This window comes from Schistocerca piceifrons, chromosome 2 (genome assembly GCF_021461385.2).
Source record: "Schistocerca piceifrons isolate TAMUIC-IGC-003096 chromosome 2, iqSchPice1.1, whole genome shotgun sequence".
Classification (NCBI taxonomy): Eukaryota; Metazoa; Arthropoda; class Insecta; order Orthoptera; family Acrididae; genus Schistocerca; species Schistocerca piceifrons.
The window spans coordinates 795,178,334-795,199,795 of NC_060139.1; the positions used below are offsets into that span (position 1 = coordinate 795,178,334).

The 21,462-nt window shown below is 41.2% G+C and overlaps 1 protein-coding gene across 2 annotated transcripts in view; it reads right to left on the reverse strand.

The window, feature by feature from the left end:
* The window catches only part of LOC124776198 (DNA-directed RNA polymerase I subunit RPA2), a 237,911-nt gene that overhangs the window by 154,284 nt on the left and 62,165 nt on the right, over window positions 1–21,462 (reverse strand). For both annotated transcript variants that reach the window (XM_047251028.1, XM_047251029.1), the window contains one exon: window positions 1,870–2,126. In XM_047251028.1, coding sequence (XP_047106984.1) covers window positions 1,870–2,126 — 257 coding nt within the window. The remainder of the gene's footprint in view (window positions 1–1,869; window positions 2,127–21,462) is intronic.

The window sequence follows — 21,462 nt, forward strand, 5'->3', positions numbered from 1 at the left end:
ACCTGTGGCTACTCATGGTGCCTTTCTTTGTATACAGTCAACATTCCCTGTTAGATCTCTTTGGTACAGATCCCATAAGTTTTAGCAATATTCTAGGATGGGTTGTGTGAATGTTTAGTAAGGAGTCTCCTTTGCTGACTGATTGCATTTTTCTAGTGGCCTACCAACGAACCAAAGTCTGCCACCTAATTTAGCTACACCTGGATCTATGTCAGCATTTCATGTTACATCCCTACAAACTGTTCCATCCACATATGTGTCAACTGTGACTCGTTGATACTTTAGTCATAGAACAACATGTTTTTCGTTTTTAAGTGCACAATTCTACATTTCTGAATATTTAAAGCACGTTCCCAATCTTTGTATCAATTTGAAATCTTGCTACAATCTGATTGAACTTTTGTGCACCACTTTTCAGACAGTACAGCATTACATGTAACTGCATTATCTGCAAAAAAATATTGTCTGTGACCTCATTAATATACAATAGCAACAGCAAAGGTCTTGAACACAGTATGATGGGGTAGGCTTGACATTACTTTTACATCTGTTGATGACTATTTATCTTGATGTGTCCTCCCTACCAAAAAATCCTCAATTCAGTCTCACATTTTAAGTGATATCCCATATGATCTTCTGTGATATTTACAATATAGGAGTTTCAGCTGAACCCAACCCCAGCCAAAAAGTATAATATGAGGACATGCTTAAAAATAAAGCCAACGAATTTTTTATTCAGTTCTCAATATCAGCTGGGGTATTACATGTCGTGCATATTACTTGATCAACTTGCCCACACTGCTGACACAAGTTGCAAACCCTGCAAATAGAGGGCTCTGAATTGTAGCATGTGACGTGACAGTGTGTAACTTAACTATGCCAGTGCATTAGAGACCCACAGAAAACTGAATAGCACAAATTTAAAGAGTTCATTCACACACAGAGCACCCTTTCCTTCAGCACGATAATGCCAGACCACACGAGTGCTGCGATATTTGCAACAATCTGACGACCTTGGGTTCACTGTCATTGATCATCCACCTAACAGCCCCAACTTGCCACATCCAATTTTCATTTGTTTCCAAAACTTAAAGAAAATGCTCAAGGACTTCACTTTCATATTGATGAAGCAGTGCAGAGGTGAGATTGTCGTTCCATCAACACAGTCAAGCATTCTACCATGACAATGTTAACAAACTGGTCTAACATTGGGAGAAATGTCTGTCACCACAGTGACTGTGCTGAGAAATAAATATTATGCAAAGGATAGTTGCAACTCACTTTATAGTGGAGATGCTGAGTCACAGATAGGCACAATAAAAAGACAGTGTGTGGCTTCAGCTGCCAGATATTTTTGTGTGTGTGTGTGTGTGTGTGTGTGTGTGTGTGTGTGTGTGTGTGTGTGTGTGTGTGTGTGCGCGCGCGCGCGCGTGCGTGCGTGTGACGCCTTGTTTGCCAAAAACCTACGTTGTGACAGTCTTTTTGTTGCGCCTATCTGCGACTTAGCATCTCCACTATAAAATGAGTGGCAACTATACTTTTCCTGATATTGTTACATTCCACCCTGGATTTTCCATTGTTTGAGAAATAAATATGTAGAGAATAAAGATGTAGAATGTTAATAAAGTTTGTTAATTAAAATGCTTTAACAGTTTTCACATAAAAAATTTGGAGACATTACTTTTCAGCACACCCTTGTATGTCTCGGGACTTTCTGTGTAAGAATAAAATATTTATCCAGCAAGAAGCATCTCCTTAGTTACTAGTCTCATAAAGCACATTGTGCTGGTGAGAGTTGTAGTTTAATATGTCATTTAAGTGTTACATATGTGAACATCTAAAAGAAGAACTAGAATACACATGACTCACGCAATTTCAACATAAATCCAGGTGTTGATTCCGCTTTTTTGAGGATGTTCATCTTAAGTCCTGACAACCAGCTTTGGAAACGATCTTTGAGTACCTGAAGATATAAATGTCCACCCAGCAACAATTCCTGTGTCATCAAACTGTCACCACCTTCAATACAACATCTGTCTGCCACAGCAGAAAACAGCTTCTGAGTCATCAGTACCAGGATGTTAAATTTGTCCACAAAAGAAGATACATGGATAGCTATGTATTTTCTGTAACAAAACAACACACTCTTAAATATCACATACTTCACTCACAGAGAGAAAACTAGTACCACACCTACATTACAAACAAGTAAAGATGCTACCCCAATTATACATTACACTGAAATAATTCATTTATAGACTACACATTCACTGTCTCATTTTGTGCATATTGTGTACTACTCATACAGTATTCACATTACAAATACATTGGCAGCTGTTACTCTTCAGCAGAATGTATGAATTTTCACTTCATAGGAAGTAAATATCATGGAATACTGATGTTCACTGATGCCCACAGTGTGGTATTATAGATGCAAAAATGGTAAAACAGTGTAAAATGAGGATTTAAAACAACAGTTAAAAAGCCAATATCAGGCATAAGAAAGACAGTTTCAATGTTCTGTCAAGGTCTTAAGAGACTGAGCACAAGCTCAACTGTGAGTTACAGCAAAACAATAAAACAAAAACAAAACAATCACATATTAATCAAATTACACATGTAGAATAACAGATCTTACAGTTTTTTTTAAACAATAATATGCAAACGAGATGGAATTTTTCAGTTTTTAATGAAATAAAGTAAAATCTCTGATTTTTAGAAAAATAATGAGAAACTGACAGTTTTTTTGAAACTTCAAAGAAAATAGCAAAAAAACATCTTCATTCTGAAGATGTTGGTAACAACTGATATCTAGTTAATGTTGAAATTACACACTAAAGGGACAAGAGAGGCAATTCTGACGTTACGGCTAATAATGGAAGCAAGGCTAAAGAAAAATCAGGACACTTTCATAGGATTTGTCGACCTGGAAAAAGCGTTCGACAATATAAAATGGCGCAAGCTGTTCGAGATTCTGAAAAAAGTAGGGGTTAGCTATAGGGAGAGGCAGGTCATACACAATATGTACAACAACCAAGAGGGAATAATAAGAGTGGACGGTCAAGAACGAAGTGCTCGTATTAAGAAGGGTGTAAGACAAGGCTGTGGCCTTTCGCCCGTACTCTTCAATCTGTACATCGAGGAAGCAATGATGGAAGTAAAAGAAAGGTTCAGGAGTGGAATTAAAATACAAGGTGAAAGGATATCAATGATACGATTCGCTGATGCCATTGCTGTCCTGGGTGAAAGTGAAGAAGAATTAAATGATCTGCTGAACGGAATGAACAGTCTAATGCATACACAGTATGGTTTGAGAGTAAATCGGAGAGAGACGAAGGTAATGAGAAGTAGTAGAAATGAGAACAGCGAGAAACTTAACATGAGGACTGATGGTCACGAAGTCAATGAAGTTAAGGAATTCTGCTACCTAGGCAGTAAAATAACCAATGACGGACGGAGCAAGGAGGACATCAAAAGCAGACTCGCTATGGCAAAAAAGGCATTTCTGGCCAAGAGAAGTCTACTAATATCAAATACCGGCCTTAATTTGAGGAAGAAATTTCTGAGGATGTACGTCTGGAGTACAGCATTGTATGGTAGTGAAACATGGACTGTGGGAAAACCGGAACAGAAGAGAAACGAAGCATTTGAGATGTGGTGCTACAGACGAATGTTGAAAATTAGGTGGACTGATAAGGTAAGGAATGAGGAGGTTCTACGCAGAATCGGAGGAAAGGAATATGTGGAAAACACTGATAAGGAGAAGGGACAGGATGATTGGACATCTGCTAAGACATGAGGGAATGACTTCCATGGTACTAGAGGGAGCTGTAGAGGGCAAAAACTGTAGAGGAAGACAGAGATTGGAATATGTCAAGCAAATAATTGAAGACGTAGGTTGCAAGTGCTACTCTGAGATGAAGAGGTTAGCACAGGAAAGGAATTCGTGGCGGGCCGCATTAAGAAATGAGACCAGAGGTGTGTTTGTGTCTACTTGCTGCCAACTTCAGTGATAAAACATTGTGCACAAAAGAATTGTGGCAGTTATTGTTGAATGCTATGTTTTATTACCATTAATGTGTATCTTTGTAACAAAAGTACTATTATTGAACAGACTCTATTCGTCTATACAAGTGAAGTCATATGCTGCTTTTCCTATCTGTATGTTCAGACTAATCTCAAGACTTACTGTAGGAATTTTTATCCCAGTTTCTATTAAATAGACCGATTCACAAGAAGATTTACGTACACAATTTATAAATACTTTATGGAAATGGTCTAAACTATGTTGAATTAAACTCCCTGCTGCTGTGGAAGAAATGACATTGCCATCTAGCAGTACAGCTGCAACAACTCTACAGAACAGCGAAGCTTGACCACAATTCCTCTCATACCTGTTGGTCTAGCGATGAAAGTGCAACCCGGAAACCCAAAGGTGGCAGGATCGAATCCTGGGTGGACCAATGATTTTTAACTCTGTTTACTGTTGCTTTCATTTCTTATGGAGATTCACTGGAAACAAAATGTGGTTCGGATTACACATTAAACAGTATGTTCCCTTTCCCTACTTGGATAATTGGCTAGTCACCAAAGTGACTTGCAGCAGGCCACTGAGGCACACAAAATTATTGTTACCAGAATCTATACAAGAATATATATATATTCTTCTTCCATTCGTATTATAAACTGATGTCCCACATTGCCTTTTACTGCCTGTATGTGGAGGCTAATGTCAGTAACTACTGAAGGAATTTTGATGCTTGCACCAGACTGCCACTGAAGTCGTCAAGTTCTCAAGAGGCAAGAATGTTATCTTTTCCATACTTAATTGGCATTTGGAGTGACATCTCACAGCAATTATGAGAGCTGCGAGCTACCATACCACCTGTAATGGCCACAGCAGTACAATGCCTTTGGCATCGTTATGCAGGTTGCAGTAAGTTATATCAAAGTTATGTTATTCAGTTATCTCACATTATTCTCTTAAGTTTAATCATAACTCTATGCACTGGCCCATAAACAAAATTATCGTTGTGCCAGACAATTCGTCCGGCTGTAGATACATCTTAGGCATCAAAAATGAACACTACATATTCACTCTAAACCCACCAGCAGGTCCTATGACGTCGCCTCCAAACCTGCAGCCTCATATACACTCACCACTGCCCATTTATAACTGCAAACTTGTCGCTTGAGTTTTGTCGGATGCAAGTGAATTCCCCCAGTGCAAAAAGGAGAGTGAGTACATGAGTTTGCAAATATAACTGAGGACTCATAGCATTGCCACTACATCAACAACCCTTGAGAGTGATGATTATTATGTACCAAAACAATGCCTGTTGATTTTGATTTGTGTGTGTGTGTGTGTGTGTGTGTGTGTGTGTGTGTGTGAATATATCTATGTAAATATGTATGTATACAGGTTGTTGCAAAAATACTTTTACAAACTTTGGTGACAGGTTCCTTAAACCAAAACAAGGAAAAATGTTCATACAAGCACAAGTCTGAAAATACTTCATTTTCGAGTTATTGGTGAAAGATTACAATTTAGGTGACTGGAGCTCATCAACACAAACTCATAATAAGCACTCAAAATGTCCTCCTCTTGATTGTTAAACATGGATGCACTCATCAAATAATGGACCGTTGCACCCTTTCTAATAATCCCTGATGATTTCAAATGGTTCATAGGCTTCCAAGACATGTCAATGAAGAGTTCCTGCATCCACGTGGTCTGATGCGTACACCAACTGTTTGAGGAGCCCCCAGAAATAATAATTCAAAGTGAAGCTTTCTGACAGATTAAAACTGTGTGCCGGACCGAGACTCGAACTCGGGACCTTTGACTTTCACAGGCAAGTGCTCTACCACTGAGCTACCCAAACACGACTCACACCCCGTCCTCACAGCTGTGAGGACGGGGCGTGAGTCATGCTTCGGTAGCTCGGTGGTTGCGCACTTGCCCGCGAAAGGCAAAGGTCCCGAGTTCGAGTCTCGGTCCGGCACACAGTTTTAATCTGTCAGGAAGTTTCACATCAGCACACACTCCGCTGCAGAGTGAAAATCTCATTCTGGAATAATTCAAAGGACTGAGGTCAGGAGAGTATACTGAGGCCATGGTACTGGGCCTCATCTACCAAGCCATTTGTCATGGTACTAATAGATACCAGGCAGTGCATCTTGAATACTGATATTGGCATGTGCTAAAGTTCCACTATGTGTGGACCATATATTTCTTCTTATTTGTATGTAATGGAGGGCGTTTATTCAACTGATGCTAATGTCTAGCCTGTATTGTAGAATGAGGATTGTGATCAGCCCATACGTATTTGTTGTGGGAGTTTGTTATTCCAACCCTTCCAAGTGTTGCCTCATTTGTAAACAAAACTGAAGAGACAATGGACTGGCAGTTTGTGCAACAAACCATTGGCAAAAGTTCTCCTGTGTTGGGTGATCGACAGGCATAAGGCCCTGCACACCAAAATGATACAGATACATAACTGGCTTGTGAAGGATGCTCAATTTTCAGCTTTGGGATGTACCACATGCCAGGGTCCTTGTCTTGTGCTGTTACCTGGCTCTTCTTCAATAGCTCCCTGAACATGTTCCTCCTGGTCTGTGGTGCTACAGATCCTATCTTAGTATCAAGATGACACACAGCATCAAAAGTTGGACAACCCAGCTGTCTTTAGGCTGGAAACGAATCAGATACATCTGCACAGCCTTGTGTCCATTACCATTTGCACAGCAATACCGTATTTACTCGAATCTAAGCCGCACTCGAATCTAAGCCGCACCTGAAAAATGAGACTCGAAATCAAGGAAAAAAATTTTTCCCGAATCTAAGCCGCACCTGAAATTTGAGACTCGAAAATCAAGGGGAGAGAAAAGTTTTAGGTCGCACCTCCAAATCGAAACAAAGTTCGCCTAGTTGTAATATGAGACACAATTTAGGTCGAATGAATGACGATAGAGCTGCAGTAGTTTGGTTCGAGTTGTAAGCTTAGCAGTTACGGTTTACCAGGTAGCCATTGCTACGCGTCACGCGCTCCGTCCGTATTTATACGGATATCCTTCCTGTTTCACGTGCTTTGTCTGGTTTGAATTGATTGCTTATTTTTCTTTGATCTGATAAGTGCCGTTCTCTTTGTTATAGGTGTTTACGTCACTCTAAGCTGAAAATGCATTACTGTACTGTGTCATGCATTGTTTGTCGCATTCTGATAGTGCGTGTTTACGGCCTGTCGCCGCTCGCGGCGTGGCTTGCTTTTGTGCGCGCTACAGCCGCTTACACATAAAAAGTAGAGAGGAGTCGTCTCATTAGCGAAACATTTGTTGTTACTTACACTACTTCTTTCTTTGATAATGATCAACAAGAACCAAATAATAGACTGCGTATGATAGACGATGTTCTGAACGAAATTTTAGCGAAAATTTTTCTCCGTTTGAAAATTTTTGCAGGCGCCTCTTTAGTTCATTACATTCTGCACAGAAATTAGTCATCTTAGATTTAAAAATCTAGTCAGTTGCCGTGCTTCATTTCTGACTGTATCACTATCAGGCGTAAGAATAATACGAATATAAACATGACATGATATGTATATTCTTCCGCGTTTGCTGTTGTCTCACTCTAGTTTCGTAGTTTATTAGGCAGACAGGATTTAAATGAGATAGTAGTAAACATGAAACAATACATGGCAAAATGTTTATATTCGTATTAATCTTATGGCGAAGAGAATACTACATGTGATTCACAATTCATAAAAGCTCCTATTAGCAACCATCTCTTCTCACAGGTAGGAAAAAATTCAGAACGTAGAGTTGGCCATATTGACAAACATCCCAAACAGTCTAGCCAGTCGGATTTTTGTAGTACATTGAAATGCTGCTACATTCGAAGATCAACACTACATAATTTTTTTTTCTTCGTTGGATAATGTACCAAAACGCAGTGGTCCAAACTCTGAGCGGAGGAAAAAGGCTCGTCTTCCACTTTTTTTTTTTTTTTTTTTTTTTCTTTTTTCTTTTTTTTTTTTTTTTTTTTTTTTTTTTTTTTTTTTTTTTTTTTTTTTACTGACGCAGAGATTTTGGTACCAGTATTTATCTTTGTGCCTACAAAGCATGCCTGTGTAGCGCTACATATATTCGACGGCAGAAGTTAGTTGTGGCGGCACCCACCAACATTTTTCAGAACTCCCGCTTGCTTTGCACTCGATTCTAAGCCGCAGGCGGTTCTTTGGATTACAAAAACCGGAAAAAAAGTGCGGCTTAGATTCGAGTAAATACGGTACATAACAATGTGTCTACCTGCTTATGAAATGAATATCCTGCCATATTTGAATGGAGCAGTTTCAGTTAACTCACTACCTATAGTATATGCACACAACAGACACAATGAAGACAGACAAATGATGAATGTTGACAAGTCTCCCTGGCAACACAATGCCGTCTAGGATACAATGAATCAGACGAGTGCATAGATGAGTGAAGTTGTTGGATTGTACCTGGAAAGATATTGAACATCAACTTTCATTAATAACACAAAAATGAAGGACTGCTGGACATTTGTTTGTATGATGTATTTTCCTCATTTTGGTGCAAGGAAACCATGTCCAAAGTTTGTAAAAGTATTTTTATATATGTTATAGATGTCTATGTATAGATGTATGCATGTATTTATGTATGTATGTATATGTATAATCAAACAATGGGAAATCCACGATGGAATAATGACAATATTATGAAGAGGATAGTTCGCTAATCACCATATAAAGGAGATGTTGAGTTGCAAACAAGCACACTCCTACACATTTGAGCTTTCGACCAAACTGCCTTCTTCTAAGATAGAAAACATACACTTTCACACAAGCACAACACACACACACACACACACACACACACACACACACACACACACACACACACACACGACCATTGCCTCTGGCCACTGGGACCGGACTGAGTGCAGCAACTGTGCCGGATAGGAAAGCAATCTTTGTGTGGTGGGACAAAGTGGAGGCTGTGGTGGGGAGGAAAAGGGATGGTAGGGTAGGGGTGGGAAAAGGTGTAGCGCTGCTGCATGTGAGAGTGTGGCGTGTCTTAGTGAGGACAGGGTGGGGCTGCTAGTTGCAGTAGGGAGGTTTCGGAGAGGGGGGGGGGGGGGAGTGGAGGAGGGGAAAACAGAGAGAGGCTAGTGGATGCATTGATGGAATAAGAAAGCTGTGTAGTACTGGATTGGGAGCAGGGAAGGGGATGGGTAGATGAACAGGGACTAGAGACAGTTAAAACCTTAGGGGTCACAAGAAATTGTGCAGGGAGCGTTCCCACTTGCACAGTTCAGAAAAGCTGGTGTTAGTAAGAAGGATCCAGACAGCACAGGCTGTAAGGCAGTTATTAAAGTGGAGCATGTTGTGTTGTTCAGGAACTGTGTGGTCCAGCTGTATCTTGGCCAACATTCATGAGGGCAGACAGCTTGTTGGTTGTCATGGCCAGGTAGAAAGCAACACATTGTTTGCAGCTTAGTTTGTGGATCACACGACTACTTTCACATGCAGCCCTGCCCTGCCCTTAATGAAAGAAGCTGCACCTGTGACTGGACTGGAGAACTGTAATCGACCACCAAAAAAGTAATCCCAACCTTACGATCCTACCTGCTGACAAAGGCTCCACCTCCGTGGTTTTGAACCACAGAGAATAATCAGCGAAGGGACTGTGCTACCTGTCAGATTCATCCACCTACAAACTCTGGCACAGTGAACCCATTCCAGAGATCCAACAGGATCAACAGTCTCTCCTCAAATCTTTAAAGCCCAGTCTAGAACTTCTCCCCAGAGTCTAACTCTCTCCTCGTCCCTACCATTCCCTGCACTCCTACCTTCTAAAAGTCCATTATCCCAATCACCCAGGACACCCCATCATGGCTGGTTATTGTGTCACCGTTGACAAGGGGAGGGTGTGGGATGGGCCTCACCAATTTGAGTCAAACTGTGTGAGTAAAAGCAAGTATATAGCATTTTGAATTTAACCTAAAATATTTAGTTTGAGTGGGACGTAGGAAAAGAGAACATGCTCTTGAAAGTTTTTTTTATTACAATGTGAGCAATGTTTGAATAATAACTGTGCAGTTAGTGACGTGACGCAGTCGGTAAGCATATGGTGTGATAATTTGGTGTCTCAAGTTCAAATCTCACTGCTACCCGTTCGTTGAATTATTCATTGTATTTTATTCCTCATAATGTTAAGTTTTCAATTATAAAATTTAAATACTGTTTAACAGTTCAAGTTATATCCATAAAATTAACACATACAATTTACAATTAGCTATGATTATTTTAATTTGAATAGTGAATATAGTTAAAAAATTAATTTTCATAAATGACAAAAGAAAACAGGAAAAAAATCATTCGATACATAAAACAAACTTGTCACAGCTAAGGACCAAGAAAATACTACAATGATGACATGGTATCCCAATTTAGACCAGAATACACAAAATGTAAAATAGAAGGAAAATAAGTTTAAAAACCACTGAGGAAGCCACAACTGAAGTTGGTTGGTTGGTTTCGGGGAAGGAGACCAGATAGCGAGGTGGTCATCGATCTCATCGGATTAGGGAAGGATGAGGAAGGAATTCGGCCGTGCCCTTTCAGAGGAACCATCCCGACATTTGCCTGGAGTGATTTAGGGAAATCACGGAAAACCTAAATCAGGATAGCCGGACACGGGATTGAACCGTTGTCCTCCCGAATGCGAGTCCAGTGTCTAACCACTGCGCCACCTCGCTCGGTCACAACTGAGGTTTGGGTAATAAAACAAAACAATAATTTGTGTATTCGCAAAAAGATGGACTCATCCTTTCATTACAATTTTTTTGCAAAACTCCAATATCATACAAGAAGAATATTCATCTTGATCATAACCATCATCATTTGCGTCTGTACTTGAAGAAGGCACATGTTACAAATAAAATAGGACTGTATAGAACTGTACGTGGACACAGAGAGAAAGAGAGAATTAAAAAAAAAAAAAAAATCAACATACCTCTTCATAAAGATTTTGTTCATAGGTTCGGAGTATAACATTAAATCTTCACCATTTACTATGAAATTATCAGCAATATTTTCTTTATAAATTGAATAAGTGTAACAAAGAACACTGGTCAATATTTTTTTTAATCTTCATCAAAAGTTTTAATTACAATGTTTTCACCAGCCACTTCTCTGGTAGAAAATTCTCGCTAGGCTTCCCTTTCCCAGTATACTAAGTTTTATGAAAAATAATATCTGACACTAGGCAAAATGATGTTCACAACTGAAGTGACCTTTGCAATATCTCAGAGAACAGTCGAAAACAGAAATCTTCAGAAATGAATCCCTGTAAAAGTTATTCATTGTTCAAATTAAAGTAAACACAACTAATTGTAAACTGCATATATTAAGTTTATACATGTAAACTGAACTGTTAAACTATATTCAAATTTTATAACTGATAGTTTAACATTTCAAGGAACAAAATACAATGAATAAAAAAATATAAAAAATTAGGTAGCAGTGGGGAATGAACTCAAGCCGCCGAATTATCACTTCATACAATTACTGATTGCACCACGTCACAAGCTGTGCAATCTTTATTCAAACATTGTTCACAATGCAATAAAAAACTTTGGAGAGTGCATTCTCTTTTCCCACAGCCTGCTCAGGCAAAATATTTTATAAACTTCAAAAGGTCATATACTTGCTTCTACACTCACAGTTAGGGCCGAATCCGTGAGATCTGTCCCATGCCGTCCCACTGTGAGAGAATCTCTGCTCTCATAGACCAACACCCATAATCTACCCTCCTATGTAAAAGACATCAATTCTTTCCTCCATCGACTCTCCATAGTTCCTGTTCCTTTACTACACAGCACCCTGCTTGTCACTATTGATGGCCACTCCCCCTACCCTATTCTAATATCCACAATGCCTATGGCCTTACCACTATTGAAAACTACTTTTCCCAACACCCGACTGACTCCAAACCCACAACCTCCTTCCTGATCACCCTGAGTAACTATATTCTCAACCACAATTACTTTTCCTTTGAAGGCATCACCAAAAAAACATATCTGTGGTATCAATGGGCACCTGCACTTCACCATGACCCATCCATGGGTCACCTAGAAAAAGCCTCATTAAGTACCACGAATCCCAAACGCCTCACCTGATTCAGATTTATTGACGACACATTAGTGATCTGGATTGAGGGTGAGGCCACCCTAGACACACTCCTCCAGAACCTCAACACCTACTCCCCCATTCACTTCACCAGATTTCCCTCAACCCACCATGCCACCTTCCTCGATGTTGACCACTTCTTCAGAGGTGGCTACAACAGTACTACCATCCATATAAAACCTGCCAACCATCAGAAAAACCTCCACTTCTAGTGCTTACATCTATTCCAAAAAAAGAAGTCCCTCTCATATAGCCTAGCCACTCATAGCAATCACGTATGTTGTGAGGAGCAGCCCCCCTATAAATATACGAAGGATCTCATTAAGGCCTCCACAGAGTGCTATTACCCAGCCAACCTTGTACAGAAATAGATCTGCCGTGCCTTGTCTTTTCAGTCACCTACCATTTCCCACATACCCACTGTCCTCCAATAAAGGTGAACCCCTTTCATAACTCAGTAACACCCAGGACTGTAGCAGCTGAATCACTTTCTGCACCAGGGTTTTGACTACCTCTTGTTGTGCCCTGAAATGGGGAATATTCTAGCCATAAACCTTCCTACCCCTTCCACTGTGGTATTCCATCAGCCAATGAATGAAAGTAACATCCTTGTCCATTCCTTGTCCAGTCCTTCTCCATCCCTGCACCAAATCCCTTGTCTCATAACCCTGCAGTAGACCTCAATGCAAGACCTGTACCACCACCACTTACTCCAGTTCATCCACAGGCCTGACCTATCCCATCAAAGGCAAGGCTACCTGTGAAAGAAGTCACATGATCTACAAACTAAGTTGCAATGACTGTTCTGCTTTCTACGTGGGCATGACTATCAACAAGCTGCCTGTCCGCATGAATGGCCTCCAACAAACTGTGGGCAGTTGCTGAACATGCCATCCAATATAATGTGCTTCACTTCAGTGACTCCTTTATAACCTGCACCACCTTGATCCTTCCTATCAGTACCAGCGTTCCTGCACTGTGCAGGTGGCAACTCTATACATATACCTTATGTTCCCCAGCCCCTACAGCCTCAACCTTCGCTACTCCCTGCCCCTAACCTACCTATCCTCTTTCCCTGATCCCACTCCAGTACTATACATCTTTCTAGTCCATGAATGCACCCACTAATCTTTTCCCCCCTTACTTCTCTCCTTTACAGTCCCTCCTCCCCACCCCCCACAAACATTCTGAGTGCACCAAGCAGCCCTACCCTGCCCTATCACATCCCTACATACTCCCACAAGCAGCACTACCCCTTCTCCCACCCTTACCTTGCTACCCCTCCCTCTCTCTACACCAGTCACCTCGTTATCCCTGCTCACAAAAGCAACACTACCCCTTCTCCCACACCTACCTTGCTACCCTTTCCTCTCCCTGCCCCAGTCACCTCTTTATCCCTACCAGCCACAGACTGCTGTCCCATCGGGCACAGCTGCTGTATGCAGACTGGCCTCACTGTCTACAGACAACGGTATTGTGTGTGTAAATTGTGCTTGCGTGAATGTCTGGGTGTTTTTTACTTTAAAAGATGGTGTTTCGGCTGAAAGATCTGTTGTGCCTGTCTGCTACTCAACGTCTCTGCTATACATTGAATACCAATCTATCCTTTTCATAATATTGTTGGATATTTATAATACTTTTTTTAAGCTTGCTGTAAACGTATTTTAATATTTAATCTCTATTCAGAGAATATCTAACAATTACATTGACACACACACACACACACACACACACACACACACACACACACACACACACACACTTTCAACACATCACCATGTCTGTGACAACAGTACAAGAAAATGGGACAAGAGGATGAAGTGTATTTTGTTAAGGGTGATTAATTATCATAATAAATGTATGGCAGTCTCAAGAAAAAACATTATAGATTTGAATGACAAACCCAAATTGCCACATCCAAAATAATACAGAAATAGAGCGCTGTTTGGTTGCAGAGACATAGCATGTTCTGCAGCCTGTTTATACTTGACAGAGAACACGTTTTTAATCAAGAATACATTTTCTTTGCATTGGACAAGCTTTGTATATCTCTGTTGGTCCATTACAGCCAGGAGACATTGGCTGGTACATACTTTTCAATTCAATAAACTTTACCGACAGCCAAACACTTTAAAATATTGTCTTGTAAAATGACAATGCACAACCAAGAAGTTATGACCGTACCACCCCAGGACTATCCAAGGACTTCCCCATCACAGTCTGCATCCATCAAGGTTCTGCATTATCATCACTTCTGTTCGTTCTCGTAATGGACACCGTGACAACTGAACTGCACCGGCCATTACCATGGACGCTACTTTATGCTGAAGATGTGAAGCAGCAGCAGAAAACAAGCTTGATCTGCATGGAGTACTGTGGTACTTTAACTTGAAGAAAACCGATTATGTGACATCAGACAGACATGAAATGGGAACCATCACAATTAAAGGTGAAGATCTGACTCATGTGAGTAAGTTTAACTACCTTGTTTCCACGATCACTGTTGACCACCAATTCACCAAAGAGGTCAACACCAGAACTCAGGCAGCCTGGATAATGGTGAACAACAACCAAAGTCACTTATGACCACAGGATGAAAGATAACTTAAAATCAAAAATCTATCACACTGTCACCAACCAGTTGCCTTGTATGGTTGTGAGTGCTGGAGACAGTTGAGACAGAATGCCGCCTAAGTGTAATGGAAACAAAGATGCTAAGGTGGACAGTGGGCCTCACGATGTTAGGTCACATTTCCAATGACAGCATTAGGAAACAGTTTGGTGTTGCACCGATCCATGACAAGATGCCTGAGAGTTGTCTTTGACGGTTTGGGCATGTTTTACAGGCTGGTGATGACTATTGCCAAGGATGGTTACACACCTGAAGTCATTGGCGGAAGATACAAAGGACAACCTAAGCAACGTTGGGCTGAAATGATTCATAAAGACCTGCGTGCATTAACGTCCACCCAGATGCAGCCCGTGATAGAGCGAAATGGAGACAACGGACCCATGTAGCGAAACCCGCAGGCACGCAGGGCAAATGCTGAAGGAAAAGAAGAAGAAACTGTCATGTAAAAACCTTACATAGGGATTATGATATTTTGCAATTTCCCAAAAATAAATCATGACAATTATAGAGGCCTTTATTTTTTCAAGTATGGTTGATCCTTTATGCTACCCTCTATTTTGGTTTCTTTGCAGAAAACGATGAAGTTGAGCATAATTTTGGTTCAGAGAGAGGGCTGGGGGGGGGGGGGGGATGAACAACGGAAGGAGGGGAGGAAAGGGGGCAACGGGAGGAGGGGAGAAAGGCATTAATTCATATTTATTTCTTATCCCAAAAAAACAGTCTTCAGGAATAGCTTCTTAACCAAAAGCTGTATTACTTTCAACTTAATTATTAATACTGCGGCACCGATTTTCATTTCACTGTGAAGATCTGTCTTAAGGATTGTGTCACTCAAATCAAATCTGTTAAGGATGTTCTTATTTTAATACAATTAACCTGTTCATTGCTAATATTCATAATTTTTCAGATTTTGACTGATTCCCACTTGAATCCTTTTGTATTTTCATTTGTTGGTTCTGCTTCATGATCCATTATAACTACAGTTTTCATTTTTTATTCAGAATATTAAAGCAACAGAATGATGGGCATAAACCATAAATGAATTTTCAGTTTCTGTAAAGCCACATGCAGGATATACTATCAATGACCTGATACATATATGAAGTTTAGAAAGCATAACGAAATTCAGAATACGGAGCTTTGGCTTCAGAAGAAACACAGAATCATGTTTTGACACACATATGGGCAAGGAAAATACAAATTAAACAAACTGTTGTGTCTTCTTGTGGTTGTAATGCAAGCTGATCGTGGGAGATAAAATTTTCAACACATATATTACTTTCACCATCCACCTTGCATGATCGATCTCCCTTGGAGGACGGAAAAATACTCCATAAGATAGATCCTCACGAAGGGAGATCGCAGTTAATTTAAAAACTAAAAATAGAATACTCTCATATAACTTACGCCCGCAAGACAGGCACAAAAAAGACTGTCACAATATAAGCTTTCAGCCAATAAGGCCTTTGTCGAAAACACACACACACACACACACACACACACACACACACGCCTCGTGCGTGCGCACGCGGAACTCACACTGCAGTTTTTGTGTGTGTGTGTGTTTTCGACAAAGGTCTTGTTGGCCAAAAGCTTTTACTGTATTCACTTATATTATATTCGCTTCACTCTCGTCTGTTAATTTTGAAAGCAATTTGTTTACTGAAAAACTTTATATTCCATGATGAAGTTCTTTTTCTTGAACAACTGATGACTGACTCTACACATGGATCTTGGCCAGCCTTTCAAATACTAAGTTATCTGGTTATCTTTTTCAGTAGTACAGATCTACAAAGGAATAGCATTTGCTGCCACCAAGGTTTCGAAAATTTGTTGCTTTTCATTTATGAAAGTCTGAAGATCTTCCTGCATGAAACTTCCTGGCAGATTAAAACTGGGTGCCAAACTACCACTCAAACCCAGCATCTTTGCCTTCTGCGTGTGATTCCTCTATCAACTGAGCTATCTGGGCATGACTCATGATCTGTCCTCACAGCTTTACTTCCACCAGTACCTCTCCTCCGATCTCCCAAACTTTGCAGAAGATCTCCTTTGTAATTTCTATAATTAGCACTCCTGGAAGAAAGGATATTATTGAGACTTCTGCGAAGTTTTGAAGGTATGAAACAAGAGGTAGAAGTAAAGCTGCGAGGACAGGTTATGAGTCGTCCCTGGGTGGCTCAGTAGCAAGAGCACTTTCCCACAGAAGGCAAAGGCCCCAAGTTTGACTCCTAGTTCAGAAAACAGTTTTAACCTGCCAGGTAGTTTTATTTCAGCACACACATTGCTGTAGAGTGACAATTCATTCTGTATCTTCTAGCATACCTAAGTAGATCCTGCTGGTGCATAGCTTCGAATTTCTGTTTTCAGTTTCTTGTTTTCTCTGTCAGAAACCATCACTTTTCCATATAAATACTTCACTTTGCACAGCCAGTATGGCACTTTGATGTGTAGTTTACAAATTGTAAAAGATAACTATTTTGACAAATGACAGTTTACTTTCAGTTATTTCAAACAAGCATTACCAACGCCAGTACATATTATTTCTCATAAACAAACTGAAGAAGAGGATTCTGTACATCCTACAACTACGTCCTTTCCTCAAAAGTTAATGATGATGGCCTGTCTAACTGACTTGTGTTCACTGGCCTGTTACGTTACCCAAATAATGAGATGCTTTCTGAGAACACTTTTGGCTAAGGAAATCGAAGCAAACAACCTGTCTACATTCGGTAATCTATAAATTTATCACACAGAAACAATACTTTATTATGAAAAGGAAAGTTGAGACTCGCCAAATAGTGGAGATGCTGAGTCACAGATAGGTACAACAAAAAGGTTGTCACAAGTAAAGCTTTTGGTCTGTAAGGCCTTTGTCAAAAATAGACCACACACACACACACACACACACACACACCTGCAGTCTCAGACAACTGCGTATTTTCACGTGTTATTTCCCGCACCTTTCCGGTGCCACACAATCATGTATCTCATCCTACGAGACCCTCCCCACCATCCACTCTTTCACCTTGTGGAAGTGTGGCTACAGCTGCCGTGTGTGTGTGTGTGTGTGTGTGTGTGTGTGTGTGTGTGTGTGTGTTTTTTTCTTCCATGACCTGTTAAAAAAATAAAATTTAAATTAAATCAAGGGAATTCATCCAAACAGTTCCCTCTAGCATTTTCACTTTTCTACTTCTGTTAGCAACGCTTGAGAGGGAATCAAGGGCAGTCGGATTACTTGGCCTTCGTTTTAATCTCATTTTCCTTCACTCAAATATAACATACCATTTCTGGATCATACCTGTTTGCTTATTTCAGTGACTTTTGTGTACATTGGGGAAAGGGTTTTTCTCCAGCCCCGAGGTAATAGGTTGGTTTTCCCTAATCCCTATAAGTGAATAGAGGTCAGAGCATTAAAGTAATTTTTTTCTTGCGGGCTGAGGATTTAAACATCCACTGCATAAAAGGTTCTTAATGCCCTGCCAGGAAGCAGCACCTTACAGAAGTTCTGTATGCAGGAAAAGGGTATGGATAATGAGAAGGTCTACCTTTTGCTCCTGAATCTGATTGGCTGAAAAGTCTCTATGCTGAATAATTCCGTGGAGTGGTTTTGGAGCTCATAAAAAAGGGGAGTCGGTCAGTAGCCCTCATGGAGCCGAAGCGGCAAGTTGTAGACCCTTCGAAGGGTTGTGGGTGTGGGGGGAAGGGGAGTTTCTCAGGCCTTAGAGCAGAGTGTGGAGCCATTAGATAGGAGTTGGAGGTGGTGTTAAATGAAGTGACTTACTTGGTTAGGGTTAATTCATGCCAATACGTTTCAATCGTTGCCATGCATATTACAGTGCATTGTTTCTGAGTGACCTTTTGACCTTTTCCCCACCGACTTGAAACTGTGTTGCTATTTTGTTGTTATGGTGATCATCAATGGCAATTCCTAGTAGCCAGTTGAAAGTGGTCTAGCAAATTGTTAGCAGTAATCTTTTCCAGACCTGTAGTCAGATTTAATAAACTTTCCTGACAGTAGATAAATAGCACCAGGTCTTCTAATTATTGACTTTTGGGTTGTGAAGTTTAACCCTGCCTCGTGGATCAAAATGGGGTGAGTGAACTGATTTAGACTGATTTGATAATGAAATAGAGCAGACTATTAGTCTGAGATCAGAAGTATATATACAGGGTGGAGCACAATAAATTGCTGATTTGGTAACGAAATAAAAAAAAATAATGAACGCTTGGAAAATTACATTTTTATTTTTCTCATATTGGACAATAATGGAAACTTCCAATTACATGGTTTAAATAGTATATCCGGCAAATGTCTACTTTCACTATCCACACAGTGCCGCAGTCGTTTTCTGAAATTAATATGCACTCTTTCAAGCTGGTATTCTTGCAATTTCAGACTCAATATTGTTCTGTATGTCTTCCAGGTTGTCGGGATGGTTGCAATACACCTTTGACTTCAGGTAACCTCACAGAAAAAACTGCATAGGGCCAAGTCTGGTGATCATGCGGGCCAGTTGAGAACCCCCTTCAGAGAGATATGAGTTCCAGGAAACGTTAGCCTCAAAAAAATTCACGGTAATGCCCGCTGTGTGTGCAGTGGCACTGTCTTGTTGAAACTGTGTATCCTGTAATTGCATTGCATTGAAAGCTGGCTGGAAAAACTCTTGCAGCTTAGTTAAGTAACAATCCGAATTCACAGTTACAGTTCTATTATTTTCCTGGAAAAAGTAAGAATCAATGATGCCTACTCGCAATATGGTTGGTTGGTTGGTTGGTTTGTGGGATTGAAGGGACCAGACTACTAGGACCATCGGTCTCTTTTTCCCCCGAACTTGAAACATCTACAAAGAATAAAAACAAACAATGGAGATGACAAGAGATGACACAGGACAAGAAAGACACAGACAGAGACCAGAAAAAAGAAATTAAAATCAAACCGAGTGTGACAGTGGTTGGCCGACCATAGAAAAAAAAAAGGAAAAGCCAAACACCAAGATATGCACTAAAAACCCCAGTCTAAAATCGTAAGCCAAAGGCCAGACTCAACACAAAAAAGGACAAACACTTAGATCAAGCGATAAAAATCCCCTGCACAAATAAAACTCAAAACTGAATCTGGCATCGCAACGTCATATGATAAAAGTGCAGGAAGCGTATCAGGCAGCGCAAACGTCTGCCTGAACGAAGTTAAAAGTTGGCAGTCCAAGAAGATGTGAACCACCATCAAAGCTGACCCGCAGCGACATAAAGGTGGGTCCTCACGGCGCAATAAATAGCTGTGTGTCATCCAGGTGTGGCAGCTGGCAAAGTTCTTTCAAGAGACCCGCAAGGAGGATGGCCCGAAGTTTGTTGGGTGAAGGAAGGGTGTGCCATTCTTCACCCCAGGTGCGAAGTATCTTCTGCCACAAAGCTGACCTGAGGTCACTCTCCGAAAGGCCAATCTCCAAGGCTGGTGCACTGACAGCCTGTTTGGCCAGCATGTCAACACGTTCATTTCCCGGGATGCCTACATGACCTGGGGTCCACACAAAGACGACAGAGCGGCTGCAACAGGCAAGAGTATGGAGGGACTCCTGGATAGCCATCACCATACAAGAGCAAGGGAAACACTGGTCGATAGCTCGTAAACTGCTCAGGGAGTCACTACAGATAACGAGGGTCTCACCTGAGCAGGAGCGAATATACTATTGTGCATGAGATGGCGACCAGCTCAGCAGTGAAAACACTGCAGCCAGCCAGCCAGCAATGAGTGTTGTTCATAATGATCCCCTAGAGTAAGAGCATAACCGACACTACCAGCAACAATCGAACCGTCAGTATAGACAATGTCAGAGCCTTGAAAGGAGGCAAGGATGAAAGAAAGCGGCGGCAGAGGGCCTCAGGACGGACTGAGTCCTTCGGGCCCTGTGCCAAATCGAGCCGAAGGAATGGGCAGGGCACACACCATGGGGGTTTATGCAGAGGGGCCCAAAAAAGAGGTGGAAGAGGGAAAACCTCAAGCCTAGAGAGAGGAGCTCTGACGCGGACCGCAATCATACTCCCTGACCGGGGCCGCCGTTCCGGAAGATGGACGACCGACTGAGGGAACAGGAGACGATAATAGGGATGCCCAGGCAAGCTACAAACGTGTGTAGCATAAGCAGCCAGTAATCGTTGGTGCCGGAACTGCAAAGGAAGGACACCTGTCTCCACAAGTATGCTGTTTACAGGGCTTGTCAGAAAGCTCCAGTGGCGAGTCAGATCCCACAGTGAAGGATGGGGTCCAGCAACTACAATGCGGAAGGGGATGCCGAACCGTAAGCCAGGCTCCCATAATCTACACAGGACTGAATTAACGCCCCGTACAGCCGTAGAAGGGTAGACCGATCGGCACCCCAGCTGGTGTGTCTCAAGCAACGAAGAGCATTAAGGTGCTGCCAGCAAGTTTGTTTAAGACGCCGAATATGAGGCAGCCAAGTCAACCGGGTATCAAAAACCAATCCCAAAAACTGATGCGACTCCACCACAGCAAGAGGTTAGCCATCAAGATAAAGCCATGGCTCAGGGTGAACAGTGTGTCGCCGGCAGAAATGCCTAACACAGGTCTTGGGAGTCAAAAACTGGAAGCCATGC